At 44.6% G+C, this 17004-nt stretch overlaps 2 protein-coding genes across 2 annotated transcripts; one reads left to right on the forward strand and one right to left on the reverse strand.

The window, feature by feature from the left end:
- Positions 1-1156: 1156 nt before the first annotated feature.
- On the reverse strand, positions 1157-1791 carry LOC125547683 (putative B3 domain-containing protein Os03g0621600). The gene has a single exon (XM_048711488.1). The coding sequence runs from the start codon at positions 1659-1661 to the stop codon at positions 1188-1190; it is 474 nt and encodes a 157-aa protein (XP_048567445.1). The 5' UTR covers positions 1662-1791; the 3' UTR covers positions 1157-1187.
- Positions 1792-13540: 11749 nt separating this feature from the next.
- On the forward strand, positions 13541-14417 carry LOC125542405 (17.9 kDa heat shock protein 2-like). Its single transcript, XM_048705441.1, has one exon. The coding sequence runs from the start codon at positions 13656-13658 to the stop codon at positions 14151-14153; it is 498 nt and encodes a 165-aa protein (XP_048561398.1). The 5' UTR covers positions 13541-13655; the 3' UTR covers positions 14154-14417.
- The last annotated feature ends 2587 nt before the right edge of the window (positions 14418-17004 follow it).

Genomic DNA, 17004 nt, shown 5'->3' on the forward strand with positions numbered 1-17004 from the left:
GCATCGCCGGCAAGAAACCCGGCCAGGGCGGCGAGGACCATGAGGTGTTCTTCGTCCTGGGCGGCGGCGTCGGCTTCCTCCTCGAGCAACGCCGCGAGCATCTCCTCGTCGTCGGAGTCCATCGCGGCCGGGGCAGGCAAAGCACCGAACACGTAGCGGGCGTCGTGCGCAGACTCGTCGGCGGGCGCCGGAGCGGCGAGGGAAACTCGGGGAAAGTGGGGGGAGAGGGCGTCATGGGGATCTTTCTTTGTTTCGCGGCGAGGAATGGCGAGATAGCGGCGGTGGCGGTGGAGAGGTGGATGGCGACGCCGGGATCGGCAAGGTGTCGGGGAAGGAGAGGGGAAAACGGGGCGAATTAGTGTGACTTTTCGCCTGACAGTGGGGACCCGGGCGATTTTCCCTTCCGCCGGCGCCCCCAATCGCCCCCCAGTGCGCTGGGTTCGGCCTGGGCGCGCCGGGTCAGAAAACGGGCCGATCCGACAGATTTCGGCATCTTGGGGGCGCGACTGGGCCGTTTTTTGGCGTCGGCGCTAAAAAACGGCCTGGGGGCGTCTTGGGGGCGCGGCTGGAGATGCTCTCAGCAGCCAGCGCGTGCGCGTGCTGAGAGCTGGAGGCGTACCCAAAGACCAGGCTTGCGCTGAGGGAGGATAGGTGGGTCGCGATGCCACGCCCGATGCTGCACGACGTGCCGGTGACGATGGCCACGCGGCTGTCCAGTGGCAGTGTCGCTGGAGGCGCCGCATGGGATGTAATCGCCAGGGGCCTGTTTGGTTGTTGTGCGCTATAGTGCCCGCATTGCATACACTTCTCCATCCAACCTGGCTATGCAAATGCAGCCTCAAATGCATCATATGCATGATGTTTACTGTTTGGTTACCTGCATGCCCTTTTACCTGCATGGGCTGAACCACACTGTCTGGTGTTTGGTTGCCTGCATGTTAGTCCACAAACCCAAGGCATGGTGTTTGGTTGTATGCAAGTCCTGATGTGTGGTAACCTCTTTGGCTAGTTGGTGAGGTTACCACCACACTTCGGCAGCACACATCATAAGCACAACAGAGTATAAACAAAGTATCAACTAGCATAATTCAGGTATAAGTAGTACCACAGATATAACAGTTCAATGCATAAACCATAAACATGTTCAAAGCAGACTCGATAGTACACTCGAAAGAGGTGGCCCGGCCCTACTCCTTGGCGGCGAAGGCTTCGTCGTGCTTCCCGCACTTGTTGACGACCTCAATGCCATCGTCATCGAAGATGATGACCTTGAGGGTGTCAGGAGTGAGGAGCTTGAACGTCACCATGTAGCCGATCTTGATCTGATGAACGGCTGCGTAGGTGGCCCAACCCTGATCCAGGGTCACCCTGCCGTTCATCAGCTTGACCGTCATCTTCCAGGAGCAGCCGGTGTTGTTCCTGAGTTTGAACTCCGTCGGCACCACGACAAAGTGCTTGGTGAAGTCCAGGAGTATGGGGATGCACTCAAGCTTCGGTGCAAGGATGACCTTGCAGAAGTGAGTTGGGCCATCCTCCTGATGGTAGTGGCCGTAGTTGCGGCGCTTGTTGCTGGGGGGCTCCTCCATGCCCTCGTCGTCGCCACCCTCAGGCGTCTTCGGGTCTTCCTCGGCGGTGGGCGGCAGCTCAACCTCGTCGGGCATTGGGTGAAGGGGCTGCTTGCCCTTGCTGTCAATGGCCGGGAGCACCTCCGTGTCCTCGATCTACACACAAGTCATGGAGTCAGGCATTGCACAGAGTTCATTGCTAATTCAAGATCTTGTAGTTAAAACGGCATGAATGTCACTCTTCTCCTCCTCTCCATCCTCCTATATTTACTCACCCTGCCCACCACTATTTACCCACCCCCTCTCTTCTCTCACTGTCAACCTTCCTCCTCCCCATCGCCATGAGCTCTAGCTCCAGCTCCAACGCCAACCCCTTCCCTTGGGGTATTGGCTGGAGGGCCTTCTTCCTCGGGTGGACGGCTGGTGACCGGACCAAGTTCGAGAACACCATGGAGGTGTGCTCGAACTTCGGCTCCATGCCGGACATGCAGAACGAATCTAATGCCGTGCTCACGAAGGCCACTAAAGATGAGCTGAAGACGCTGATTCCTGACCTAGCGAAGGGCGCGATGGCGGTTGACATCATTTGATGGGCCATGAATCAGGCCGTCTCCGATGACCCTAAACAGAGGAAGAAGTGGTGCAAGTACAAGACCCTACTGGGCTCCTAATGACCGTTGTGCCGCAGTGTACTGGGAGACGGCTATCGCGCCGCCGGCGGTCATCGGCGGGGAGCCTAAGGAGGAGGAAGAAGAGGTGGTAGACATGCCAGCTAGGGCACCGGAGCCAGTCTGTCCTACCTGGCAGATCAACCTCGACTCCGCCGAGGACGACGAGGACGAACCGTCGGCCCGCACGGTGATGAAGAAGAAGATGAAGGCCAGCGGCTCGACCAGCCGCTCCGCACGCCGGTGACGGCCGCCGCGGTCGGCCGGTGTCCGTTGTGTACCCCCTTTCCCCCCTATTCCCCTATCCCCCAATCCCAAAATCTACCTTATGCATTCCGATCTTGCATGTATGAACTCGTATGAACTGCTATGAACTAGTATGAACTACCCCTATGCTTATCTACCTCTATTCCCCATTCCCCTCCGTAGTGGATCGATTCTATCACCGTGGATCGAATCTAGCGTGCATGTCGAAGAGAGAGAAGTGCTTACCGCCATTGATGGAGTCCGGTGGTCTTCTTCCTCTGCCCCAATCCGCCACCGCCGGTGATGGAGTCCGGTGGTTTTCTTCCTCTGCTCCGATCCACCGCCGCCGATGAGAGTTGGGAGAGTGGGGAAGAGTGGGGAGAGGGAGCGGTGAGGCTAATAACTGCCGGTGCTTCGGGAAGCAACGCGGCTTCTCGAGGGTGGTCGCACGCGTGCAGCCGCGCCCGCCCACGTGCACCGCTCGGGCCTGGCCCTGGAGAAACTGCCGATTCATGCGTTCCCAGTGAGCCAGGCCCTGAGGTGCTTTAAGAAGCGTGCAATGCAGGCCCAATAATGTATGCGGGCTACCAAACAGGCCGCGCACATCCCGCGCGGGCTTGGTTGGGCTGCATGCGGGCAACCAAACACGCCCCAGGTGTCCATGAGTTTGTTTGTGATTGCGAGTTTGCAACTGGCTCTCCGTGTGGAGTTCAGTGAGAGCGTGGAAAATTACTAAGAAAAAAATGGTTTCTCACGTATTTATTCTACATGTTTCTTTTTGCGAAAAATATTTCGCTCTATTTATCTTCAATCATGTCAATACAACCAACATAAAAAAAAATTGCATCAAATCTGTAGACCACCTAGCGACGACTACAAGAACTGAAGTGAGCCAAGCATCGTCATTGCCCCTGCCTGGCCAAAGCAAGGCAAAACTTGTTGTAGTAGAAAATTAATCATATATTTACGAATGATAAAGTATTAAAAATGTTTATTAAAAAGTAGAAATAAAAATTTATATTTCATAAATGTGGATCATATATTTAAAAAATGTTAATCATATATTTAAAAATGGTAAAAGTGTTTTAAAATTTTCTTGATGTATATAAAAAAATGTAAAATCTTTACGAAAACGGTAGACATTTCTTGGAAAAAAATCTAAATAAAACCTGTGGAAACCGAGAAGGAAACATACAAAATCGAAAAAACTAAAAAGCCCCAAAAAAATAACACTATCGACAGTGAAAAACCTATAAAACCCCACACAGACAAACAACTTGCACCACTGCAATATTAATTGCTGGCCCAGTAGCACACTCGTCATAAGAGCGAGCAGGCAGCGCTATGTCTAGCCTTTAGCGAGTCTGGCTTACGACTCGCTTAAGAGGAGAGCGAGCTGGGCCGGCCCACGAGTGTGATAGGCCACATCCTCTTTTTACTGTTTTTTTTAAGTTTTCTGTTTTATTTTTTTTATTTTTGTAACTTTGCTCATACTTTAAAATATTATATATATATATATATATATAATAAACCATGTATTAAAAATTATGATTTTTTCATCATGTATATAAAAATGTTAATAAACCATTTGATTGCCTGAAGAAAGGAGAACTAATAAGGGGAAAAAGAGGATTTTTGTAAGGTGAGCATTGTGATTCCCCGAAGTCACTCTGAAACCATACATCTCCTTATTTGTTCAAGCCCATGGATTATGGCTGTATCGTTACTACTTTTGCTGTTTGATGTGACAAATTTATGTTTTCCCCTAACGAATATGCATGCAGTTAATTCTTTCCTAGGATGCTAAGAGACCACACCAAATATAGAACCTCCATCGAAACTGATTGACGCACAGTGACTATTCTCTTTGTGTATCTGCCAAGAGACTTTGGAATTCAATTTGATCTGGAAAAATCTCTCACGAGTAGTATGTACGTATCCCGCAAAAAAAAAGAGTAGTATGTACGTGTTGTGCTGTCCAAAGGTTTATTCAACTCAGGATGGCGCCTCAAGATCTTTCTTGCCATAATGGCCACCACGCATGCATCTCCCACACCAAACTCTAGGCAAGCGATGAGAAAGTCAAGGATTATCTTCACCACAGCTCTCTCTCTCTCTCTCTCTCTCTCTCTCTAAAGTTTGAACTGCGTGTTAATGAAGAAGGGACATTGCGTCGAATGAAGTGTGTGCCGCACAGGGGGGTCCACGACTAGATCGGCCCACTAGAACAAAATCGAATTGAATGCAAAACAAAACGACGCAAAAATCCCGATATAATAGAGCACTGGGTAGGACTCGACCACGCGATCTACCATCTTCTTACCACATGCAGACAGCCATGCCATAAATAGAGTACTAACATTTCTTGCGATTCTTTACGAACAGACAACAGAGCCAGATTTGAAACATCAAATGATTTTTCTTAATATTTCCTGCAAATTATGAACAATTTTGATATTTTCATTCTTTTCAGAAAAGAATAATATTTTTTAAACATGAACAAATTTTATAATTCCAATTATTTTCTTAAAAGCATAAAGAAAATGAAGAAATTTTGAAATTCTGAGCATTTTTTAAAACGCAAACAATTTTGAAAATTTCAAACATTTTCAAAAACCAAGAACAAATTTTCTAATAAATACTTTTTTAGGAAAAAGAATTAATTTGGTAAAACGAAAAAATTTGAAAACATGAACAATGTTTCAAACCAGAACATTTTTTTGAACAAATGAACAAATTTTCAAGTTTACGAATTGTTTTGAAAATATGATTTTTTTTGGAAATATGAACATTTTAAAATTTAAGAACAAAATTTGTAATCGCAACCAATTTTTTTGAATATGAGAACAAATTTTGTACTCGCAAACAGTTTTTGAAGTACGGAATAAATTTTTTAAAAAAGCAGACATTTTTATAAAAACTGATTATTTAGAAAAATTATAATTGTTAGGAAAAGATTAAAAAGTGAATAGAAAAAAAAGAAACAGAAAACCAAAAAAGGAAAACAAAGAAAAATAAATAGAAAACCCAGAAAAAATCGTTCACGAAACCTTTCTTCCAAAACCGATTAAAACCGTCTAGGAACCTTACAAGGTTCGTGAAACCGGAAACTTGTTTAGCACAGTAAATGGGCCGGCCCAGTTTGTCGCTCGCTCGCTCCTCCTGTGGGAAGCATGAGAGTAAGTAGTTAATGAGCGCTTCTTCTGGAGCCTCGCAACGATCAGCGCCACTTGGCGCGCTCTCAGCCATTCGCCATGTGTCGCGCTCTGGGCGCTCCCTCTAGATTTTTATTTTTTATTTTTCCGCACGCGTTTTCGGCTTTTTAAACGGTTTTTTCCGGGTTTTTTGACGTTTTGGTTTTTTACCGGTCTTCCTTAGCGTGTTTTCTTTTTTTTCGCGAGAGTCACGGTTTTGCGCGAAACAACGTGTTTTCTTTTTTTTTCCTTTCGCGAGAGTCACGATTTTGCTTCCGTGAGAGGCACATTTTTGCTTTCGCGACAGTCACGGTCGTGCCTCTCAGAAACGAAAAAAAACACGTTTTCTGTTTTTTTCCTTCCGCGAGAGTCACGGTTTTGCTTCCACGAGAGGCATGGTTGTGATTTCGTGAGAGGCACGGGTGTGCCTCTTTCGGAAAGGGAAAAAACCCGTGCTCTCGGTTCGGTTTTTTCATCCGTTTTTTTGTGAAAAAAAAGTTCGTCAAAACCTATCAACTTGGGATCTGGTTTTGGAAAATTTCGACGCGAGGAATTCAATGGTGAAAGTGGTTCGAGATTTGGATGCATGGTTTAAGAGATAAAAGATTTTGAATAAACTAATCTACGAAAAAAAGGAAAACTACCAGGTTACGACAAATGGCGCGCTGCATATGCGCCACTTGTCGTAATTAGGGGAATTGAAGTAATCTTTGCAACAAGTACTTCTCAACTAGTGATTTCGGAGAAGCGTCGACAGTTGGACGCAATATGCATCCTATAGGACTTTCCGGCAAGATGTTCTCTTTTTTTCAGCCTTGGTCCTTGGAGCGCTTCTTGATGGGCCTCAATCACGACGGCCTATAACATGTATTTTTTTTTATTTCTGTAAATCTTGAATCAATATTGTTCTTTTACTGTTTCTCAAAATAATATTTCTACTAATTTTATTACTAAATTATAAAAAAAATGTTATGTGTTGTAAAATAAGGAAAAACACGCCACTCCCTTTTTTCACAAAAAAGAAGAACTAACAAGGAAAAAAGGAGGATTTGCATAAGGCGGACGCTGTGATTCCCGTGAAGTCACTCTCAAACCACACATCTCCTTGATTGTTGAAGGCGATGGATTCTTCTTTCTGTATTCTTACTGCTTTTGTTGATTGATGATTTGGCATTTTTTTTGTGATTGATAATTTGGCAAAAAAATGCGGGTGATGATTTGGCAACAGTGAAAAACCTATAAAATTTCCTTCGCTGCTAATGAATATGTACTATGTAGTTAATTCTTGAGGTAATATCACGGGTGGTGCTTAAACTTGTCACTGATGTTCATTTTGGTGCATGAACTTAAAAAATACATCAAACTGGTTCTAGAACTTGGCACAAGCATGCAAATACAGTGATAATCCTATCTGTAGACATATAATGCGCTGATGTGGCACCATATATTGATTGGCACGCAGGCATGGCATGGGACCCACTTCTAACAGGGGGGCTTGCTTTATATATGTCTCTATGACCAGCAGGCCCCATATGTCAGCACAAAGGAAAAATCCCAGTTAAAAATTGAAGTGAATAGGATTCAAACTAGCGTCCTGGGGATAGTGATCAAGCTGTGCTAGCGACTCCACCACTTAAGATTATTTGTCATGTGAGTGTAAAAGCCTTATCTATAAATAAATCAACAGGCCCATGGGGTTTAAATGGGCTGCAGTCAGTGTAGCCCATGTTAGCATTCTTTTATTTCTTTAAGAATTTGTAAAAAGTACGTAAAAGTATTAAATATAAATTTCAAATATTAGTGTGTTCATAAATATTATACATACAATACGATAAATTATTTATAAAAATGTTCAAATAATTTTAAATAGCTTGGACGTATTATTTTTGGAAAAATCATATAAACTAAATTGTATTTCTTGTTATAAAAATGTTTACATAGTTTAGATTATCATAATATTGGTGAAACTGAATTCATAAATATTATTTTAGTTATAAAAACATTTGAATAATGATATGCAAATTTTCATAATTCATAAGTTTGTTGTTTAATTATTTTTCGTATAACTAAAAAAATTCAGTATTATGGAAAAATCGAAAACAAATATAAATATGTACATCTGTCTATATTTCAGTTATATAGAAATTATGCATATGTGCCACGAGTGAAAGTTATCACAAGCAAATATAACAAAAAATTGAATATTTTAAAATTCTGTGAAAATTTTATAAATAAATTACTTTATTTGTACGTATAATATTTATAACTCACGAATATTTGAAATTTATTTTTATTACTGTGATTATAGTTAACAAACTTTTTACAAATTTCTAAAAAAGCAAAAATGCGCAAAATGGGCTGCACCTAAAAGCCACGCAGGTGTCATTTATCTATGTACGATTGTCTCAAAAAAGAATTTATCTATGTACGATATCAGGATTGTCTCAAAAAAAAGTACGATTGGCCAAGTTGCTAGAATAGTTCCCTCAAAAAAAAAAAGTTGCTAGAGCAGTTCTCTTCTTTTTTTTGGCAGGGAGCTAGCGCGGTTCTCTTGCAAGCGCTACGTTGCTTGTTCGAAATTGACCGGCTTCAATTTTTATCGTTTATTTTCCCTCTCTGCTGACATATGGGCCCGCTGGTCATAGAGATATATATATACATATGTCTGAGTGTCGCTCACAGCAAGAAACAAGCCCATCTTGCCTGAAGGATGCCCCAAATGGACCAACCCATAATGCAGGTACTTGCACATTAGTTTTTCTTTTTTTTGTTCATTTTTTATTCATATTTATATTTTCAAAAACAATATTATAAATAAATATATTTCAAAAATTGTACTTAATTGTTTTGAAATGTTAACACGGTGTAAATTCTATGCTAGTGTAGTTCAAAAAAATGTTCATGACATTTAGCAAATGTTCTCATGTCTCAAAAAAGTATACTCACATTCTTTTCAACAGTACAGATGCAAGCGATCATACATACGCGCGTACACTTACCCCTATGAAAACACAATGTAAAATGGTGTCATATTATTATTTGCTCGTTTTTATTGTTCGTACTATTATTTGTTTTTATATTTTTCAAAAAAACACATATATTTCAAAAACCATAATGTTCTTATATTTTAAAATAATGTTAACACAATGTAAATTATTTGTTAGTGTATTCAAAAAAACTTGATACCATGAATAAATGTCCATGACATTTGGGAAATGTTTTCGTGTTTCAAACAAATGTATCTGACATGTCTGAACAAAGTAATAAAATGCAAAACAAATGTTTGCATAATTCAAAAAATAGTTTCATACGATTTAGAAAATATACATTACATTTTACAGAATGTTTATGTGTTTCAAAAAACATATTTGTGACATTATTAGAAAATATTTATATGATGTAAACAAATCTTCACATCGTTTGAAAAAAATAGTTGTATCATTCAAAATGTTTGAACATGTATTTGAAAGTTGTTTGAAACGTATTTGAAAAAATATTCAAAAACATGTATTTGGAATTTTTTTTAATGAAAATAGACATCAAAATGTATATCTGAAAAAAGATCGTCATATATTTAAAAAATGTTAAACATGTATAGAATTTTTTTCTTGATGTGCACCCCGATGGTCCGGTCGCGACAGGCATGGGAGGCGGTTGCGGTTGCCTCGGAGCCATCTGATGCCCCATGTTGTGTCGCAGGGACTTCTCGGGGCCCCTCCGAGCCATCCAATCTGCCCAGTCGGCTTGGACCTTGGCACCCAGGCTGCGCGCTCCATGATGGGTGGACTAGGGGGCGCATCTGGGGCCACCTTAGTGGGACGGTGTCGGGCGCCCACACGCAGAATTTGCCAGCCTGGACCCCTGTTGGTTGATACATCTCCAACGTATATATAATTTTTGATTATTTCATGCTATTATATTATAATTTTTGGATGCTTTATTATGCTATTTTATATCACATGTTGGGACTAACCTATTAACTCAGCGCCCAGTGCCGGTTGTTGTTTTATGCTTTTTTTGGCGTTTCAGAAAACCATACCAAACGAAGTGCAAACACGATGAAACTTTAGGTGATTTTTTCTAGACCAGAATGGATCCTAGAAGTTTCTAGGGGAGGCCAAAAGATTTACGAGAGAGCAACGAGCTCACCGGGCGCGCCCCTCGAGGGGGGGGGGAGGGGGGCTGAGCTCGTGACTTCCATGCAGCTCCGTTTGACCTAATTCCACCTCTATAAATTTTCAAATATTCCCAAACCAACTGAGAGCCACCTGAAACACTTTTTCCGCCGCCGCAAGCCTGTGTACTTCCATGATCCCATCTGGAGGCCTTTTTCGGTACTCTACCGGAGGGGAAATCGATCACGGTAGGCCTCTACATCAACCTTGCTGTCCTACCGATGATTTGTGAGTAGTTCACCACAGACCTACAGGTCCATATCTAGTAGCTAGATGTACTCCTCTCTCTCTTTGATCTTCCATACCATGTTCTCCTTGATTTTTTTAGAGTTCTATCCGATGTAATCTTCTTTCGCGGTGTATTTGTTGGGATCCGGTGAATTGTGGATTCATTAAAAAATGAATATTATAATGTATATTCCATAAATGTTAATCATATATTTGAAAATTGTTAATCATATATTTCAAAAATCATAAAAGTGTTTTTAAAATGTTCTTGATATATATGAAAAATGTACAATGTGTATGAAAAATATAGACACGTGTTGGAAAAAATCTAAATAAAACCGATGGAAACCGAGAAGGAAACATAGAAAATAATAAACAACCCCCCCCCCCCCCAAAAAAAACCATTTTCAATAGTAAAAAAACTATAAAAAATCACACAGAAAATAACTTGCGTCGCTTCTACATTAAGAGCCAGTTCTTTTGGGTAGCTTTCAAAATAAATTGCCTCTCCCCTAATAAATAAGCCACTCTCAAAATTTATTAAGGTTTCTAAATTAGTTATTTTATAACTAGTTTTGAAGTCCCAATGAATGAGGAAGGCGGCTTATAGAAAAAGCTGAAAGAAGACAATTTATTTTTTAAACCGCCAAAAGTTGGCAAATTGCAGGGGTTACGTCTCATAACATGCGAGACATAGCTCCCGCTGGCAAGAGGTGCTCCTTTTTCAATCTTAACCCTTGAAGCGCTTCTTCATGGGCCTCATTCACCACGGCCTATAGCATGTTTTTTTTTGTTTCCGTAAATCTTGAATTAATATTTTGTTTTTACTGTTTCTTAAAAGAATATTGCTACTAATTGTATTAACTAATTAAAAATAGAAATATTATGTGTTGTAATAAGGATAAACACGGTATTTCTTTTTTCAAAAAAAAAGGAGAACGTTTATTTTGCAAAAATATCATATCTATGATAAAGATTCACCGGAAGTATAAAGCACCCCCAAAAATAATAAAAATTACATTGACATCCATGGACAACCGAACGACCATTGCTGCCATCAGAATGAGCTGCCGACGTGCCGCTGTTGCCTCTCCCACACCAGAGCCGGCTAGACCTTGTCGATAACAACCGGGAAGTCTTCGAGCACGTGCCCCTTAGGACCAGCGTTCGGTAGCCGCAGTCGTCCTCATTGAATCCTTGAATCGATCTGAAGAACCTGACACCAAATCTCGCCGTTGCATATGCACGACAAAAAACTCTAACCTTGCCGCTCCGAGGAGTTGGCTGAAATCTACGCCGGAGTTCCATCTAATCCGTTCCGAGGAACGAACTTGAGGAGGATCGGAGCCCGAAAGACTGGCTCGAAAAAGAAGCACCGTCATCCATCCGAGCGGCGCCCTTGCGAGAACCAAAACCCTATCTATATAAGCCGAGGTAACAAGAATACCCTCTCCGCCACCGGCTGCCGGAGCGGCAGGCAAAGGGGAGGCGAATCTACGGACTCATTGGCGGGAACTAACAAGGAAAAAAAAGGAGGATTTGCGTAAGGCGGACGCTGTGATTCCCGTGAAGTCACTCTCAAAGCACACATCTCCTTATTTGTTCAAGCCGATCGATTCTTCTGCATGTATTCTTACTACTTTTGCTGATTGATTGATGATTTGGCAATTGATATGACAAATTTCCCTTTTCGCCTAACGAATATGTATGTGGTGAATTCTTTCCTTCGATGCTAAGACACCACACCAAATATAGAACCTCCATCGGAACTAATTGACGCGCAGTGACTATTCTCTTGGCGTAGCTGCCACGAGACTTTGGAATTTAGTTCGATCGGGGAAAATCTCTCACGAGTAGGACAGTACGTACGTACGTGTTGTGCTGTCCAAGGTTCATTCAACTCCGAATGGCACCAGCCGCACCACGCATGCATCTCATCTCCCACACCAAACTCTAGCCAAGCCATGAAAAGGTCAAGGATTATCTTCACCGTAGCACTCTCTCTCTCTCTCTCTCTCTCTCTCTCTCTCTCTCTCTCTCTCTCTCAAGTCTGAACTGCGTGCGTGTTAATGAAGAAGGAAGAAATTGCTTGCCGGATGAGGACGTACGTAGCGGTTGCTGCTGATGGGTACTTGTCGTCGTCGAGTAGTCGGCATAACATGTCTGTTGGGACCGGGAGTTTTTTCGTGGACCAAAACTTTTCCTTCTCCCTTTTTCGTTTCGAAAAGGAGATTAAACCCGATGTTGGTGTCAATGGAAGTGAGGCGAATCACGGACGTACGTGCCGTCGGGATCGGATCGACAATCCACAGTTCATGGCGGAGAAAAACGGGGACGTCTGACGACCTCATCTTTGTCCGAACTCACCCGGCTTGAAAGATGCACGGTGGACGTGTGGCAGAAAAGCACTCTAGAATCTACTGTAGATTGGGCTATATTTTGACTTCAGCTCCTGTGCAGGCTTGCAGCGGACACGTACGTCGACCAGTCAAGGGCACAACGCTGTACAACGCGAATTGTCTCAAAAAAAAAAAGCTGAGCAAAGCGAATTGGACAGCAAGGTTGAAAACAGAAATGTGGTGACGCACAAGCTTTGAATTTGATACGGCGCAAAGAATTAATGAGAAGCCCTCCCTTTTCCAAACGTAACAAGAACATGGACGACTCACCAAATGTAACAGGAAGCAAGATTAAGCTATGTGACCTGTGCGTATGTAACATCACTAGCTAAAAGAATGCTTGCCTTCACAATCCTAGCTAGAGGCTAGAATCTTGCGTGGAACCACTAAAGAATACGCAGGCCACACCAAGAGGTACAACTGTTGAGCCATCGTTACCTCAACGTCCTACACATACGTGGCCGGCCTTGCGCACGACGCGATCTTTCTCGTCGGCGACACAACGTGTGAGTGAGAAAGAGTGTGAACGGATCGCGCATCGAGCCCTTAACTCGACGACGTCGACCGTGGGGCATGTTGCCCCACACCGTGGCGAGCGAATCCTGTGCACGGCGGCTAGCTCCCGATCGGTCGCGAAGCCTAGCTAGCATCCGTAGCGAGGTGACGAGGATATGCCAACAAATTTGGGCGACGTCGCGATCGGACTGGCCCGGAAAAGTTGTGCCGGCTGCCGGGGAGGGACCGTTTGTAACTCAATTTTTTAGCTTCACGTGCGATATATTTTGGCGTAAAATGGTCCTGTAAAGTAGTATTTTTTTGGATATTTTTCGATGCATTTTTTAGGTGCATCCGGTCGGCTTTCACCGTTGCTCGGATTTCTCGTGTGTGCTTTCGTGATCGTCCCATATGAGTCCATGCGCAAACCAACGAAACTGACCGGTTCACTTCACATTACTCCCGCAAGCGCAAGGACAACTCAAGCTACAGAGACAGCTGCGGGTCCGCAGGAAGGCGCAAGGCAGGTTGGTGGCTGGTGTATACTTTCGTCGTCCATATATAGCCGGTGCCTCGCCATTAGCCAGCTCCAAGCATTCACAAAAGGAAACGATCTAGCTAGCATTTGGTACTACACAAGCTACATACATATCCCCAAGCAGGGCTAGCTAAACCGATCTAGAGGATGTCGTTGGTGAGGTTCTTCGACACGCTGGCCCTGGACTCGTGGAACCCCTTCGGCAGCATCTTCGGCACCACGGCGTCCAGCGGCACCGACGCCTGGCTGGCCAGCGACACCACGGCGTTCGCCGACACCTACATCGAGAGCCGGGAGACGGCGGAGGCCTACGTCTTCAGCGCCAGGCTCCCCGCGGGCGTCACCAAGGAGGAGGTCAAGGTGGAGGTGGAGGAGGAGGGCAAGGTGCTGGTCATCGCCGGCGAGCGGAACCTGCGGAGGGAGGCCAAGAGCGAGACGCGCCACCACGTCGAGCGCAGCGTCGCCACCTTCTTCGGCAGGTTCCACCTCCCCGACGACGCCGCCTTGGGCCAGGTCAGGGCTGCCATGGACGACGGCGGCGCGCAGCTCACCGTCACCGTGCCCAGGGCCGGCGTCGCCGTTGCCGCCGTGACCATGCCCGAGCCGGCCGTGGTCATCGAGGTCGGCGAGGCCAGCCCGTGCTGATTGCGACGTACTCCGGTGCCGACGTGTGAGCAGAGTGCAGACGTACGTGCGGTAAGTTGCCGCTCGTATGATCTGCTCGATCGGTTCCCTTGGGTGTGATTCCACAAATTGTGGTGTTCGATGTACGTAACTACGTGCTTGAGTCGGTCTGTGGCTTGCTGTGGTGACTTGTGAGCGAGGTGCTTGCATGTTTGCCTGTACTATTACTTGTTAGTTCTGGTGTTCACGCTCAAATTAATGAAGTGTTCACAAAGTACTCGCTAATTAACTGTAGTCGTTGAAACATGAGACCACCTCTGCATCAAGCCTGCCTAAAAAACCCTATTCATCAAGCGCATGATTTATTTTACTTCTGTCGATTGGCCCAAACCGTTCGATTTCGATCTCTTTGTAGTCTATTTATAATATATCATGGCAGTTAAAAATGCATCAGAAGTGACAAAAATATATCAGTGTTCATGGTCATGGACCACCTAGAAACGACTAAACCAGTGGAGCGAGTCAAAGGCATGACATCGTCATCACCCCTTCTTCACCAGAGTCGACCAAACCTTATCATCATAGACAATCGAGAAGTTGTTATGTTAAGTCCTCATAGGACCAGCACACTAGAACATCAGCCAACACCGACAAAGAGAAGAATAGATTGAAATGATCAAACATATAGACACACAAACAAAGGTGATGGACAGCCAAATCAAGATGGATCCACCAGAGACAAACAAAGACTGGATTCAAACAGATCCACCAAAGACCAGCACCGAACAAATCCTGAGATTTATCAAAGACACGCCTCGGTGGTGCTAGACGACCCGTCGGGACGGGGCTAGGACGTAAGGACATTATTCCATCTACAGGGAGGTGTTGTCGCCTCGTCTTCCTAAGCAGGACACAAATCCTAACTGAACTCAAAACATTAACTAAAAAAGGAGCATGGTCCTTCCCACAGATAAGGGCTGGAGTCCATCACGTCTTCATGGCCCTAAGGCCACAGAAGACGTGGCGGACGGCATGGGCGGTAACGCCTAGGAGAGTCAGGGGAAACCCTAATCGCCTTGTTCGTCCGAGAGCCACGAGATGAAAGGGTAGATAATGCCGTTTGATCATGTTGGTCACCTTCCTCCCCCGATGCATTGCTCTTCTTCTCCAACATGATGGCACATGTCCCCTCCCCCCCCTCCCCCTTCCCATACCGTCAGTCCAACTCTCTTTTGCCGCCACCCTCATTAAGTGAATGTTGTCGCTCACTGCTTTGCCCGAGCCACCGTCGCCAACCGTTCCTCTAGGCCCCACCTTCTCTAGCGCTGTCGACCATCCCCTGTACCCTGCACCAAAACATGTCAAGTCTCGGACTCATTGCCGCCGACGATACCATGATTAACTGCCTCCCAACGTCCCTGCCTCAAGTTCGGAACTTCGCTCCTCTAATGCAAAATCAACTAATATAACGAAAATTATAATTTCAGGCAACTGAAACAAAAGTAGATGCATTATTGCACACTATATATTGAGATGAAACCGAAGATAATTTGGGTCTTCCTCGCGAAGTAAAACAAGAGATAGATCGGGTCTGAAAAGTTTCGATGCATCACGCACGTCCTGAACACTAGCTAGCTAGTTGGTCTGAAAAGTTTGGATGCACCACGCATCTCCTGGGCACTAGCTACTAGCTAGCCAGTTGGTCGGCCGGTTCTGTCGCGGATATTTTTGGGGGCGCAACGGCGGGTCTCCTGTGAAGTTGGGAGTGTGCGATATTTCGCCGCCGGCAAGAGATAATAATGCACGACCGAATCGCACCAACCGCCACGTACGTACGGCAGGTCGGCAGGTCGACGCCCAATGTATTTGTGTGGCAGCCAGGTATCCCCCACGAAACAGCAAGCAAGGATGCGCTCCACCTCCACGTTGATTAATTTTTGGACAGTCTCTCCATGTGGCACGAACTACCACTGCTTGGTGTGGTCTGAGATTGGATCTCATCTCAGACGGGACGGCCCCATGTGAGCGCCACGATGCATTTTAGATCTTCTTTAAGAAGGTAATTTTTATTGATTTGAAATAAAACATCAAGATGATGTAAACACAATGAGTCAAATGGCCCTCGAAGAAAAAAGAGCCAAATGAAAAGACCATCTAAAATCAACATGGCTGAGCTCAGACGCAAGAAAGCTTAACCTACAAGGAAGTTTGTTTCGTTTCGGAAAACAAGGAAGTTTGTTTCTTACAACATTTCTAGCTGATCCCTTAGGTAAAAAATACATAGGAGCACTCGGGTGCCATATCCTCCTATATGTTCAAAAATAATTTGGTAGTCCTAAATATGTCAAAAGAAAATTCCGGAACATTTTATGGAATCAAACATAACCAAGTATTACACTCATATAAAAAGATTAACGCAAAATCTAACGACCAGTCGACTGGTGGTTTGCTTCAGGCACGCACGCTTCGCCAGACGCACGATCCAGCCAGGACGCACAGCCTCCGCACGCTCCCTTTAACCAACGAGCTACAACATGTTAGTGGTCCAACTTGGAAATCATAAGAACTTAACCTTTTAAACCTCGTAGCATAAAAAATGAAAGTTGTGATAATTCCCAAATTTTTTGCTGGGAGCTGGAGTCAAACTCCAGACTCAAGAATTCTGACGAGGAACATGAACCACATGGACTAAGCTGCTTGTTGTGATAAACGTTGTGTGGTGTAGTACTTGCATCAATTCTTAAAGCTCGACTGAAAGTTAGCAATAGATCCCTACAACCCGATTGTTGCTCGTTGTGGATCGCACGACCCCGAGGACCCCGTCCGGATCGCCCGCACAACCCACGTCTCTCCCGACGCTGGCCCGTTCTCT

The sequence above is a fragment of the Triticum urartu genome, chromosome 3 (assembly GCF_003073215.2).
Source record: "Triticum urartu cultivar G1812 chromosome 3, Tu2.1, whole genome shotgun sequence".
In the NCBI taxonomy this organism is placed as follows: domain Eukaryota; kingdom Viridiplantae; phylum Streptophyta; class Magnoliopsida; order Poales; family Poaceae; genus Triticum; species Triticum urartu.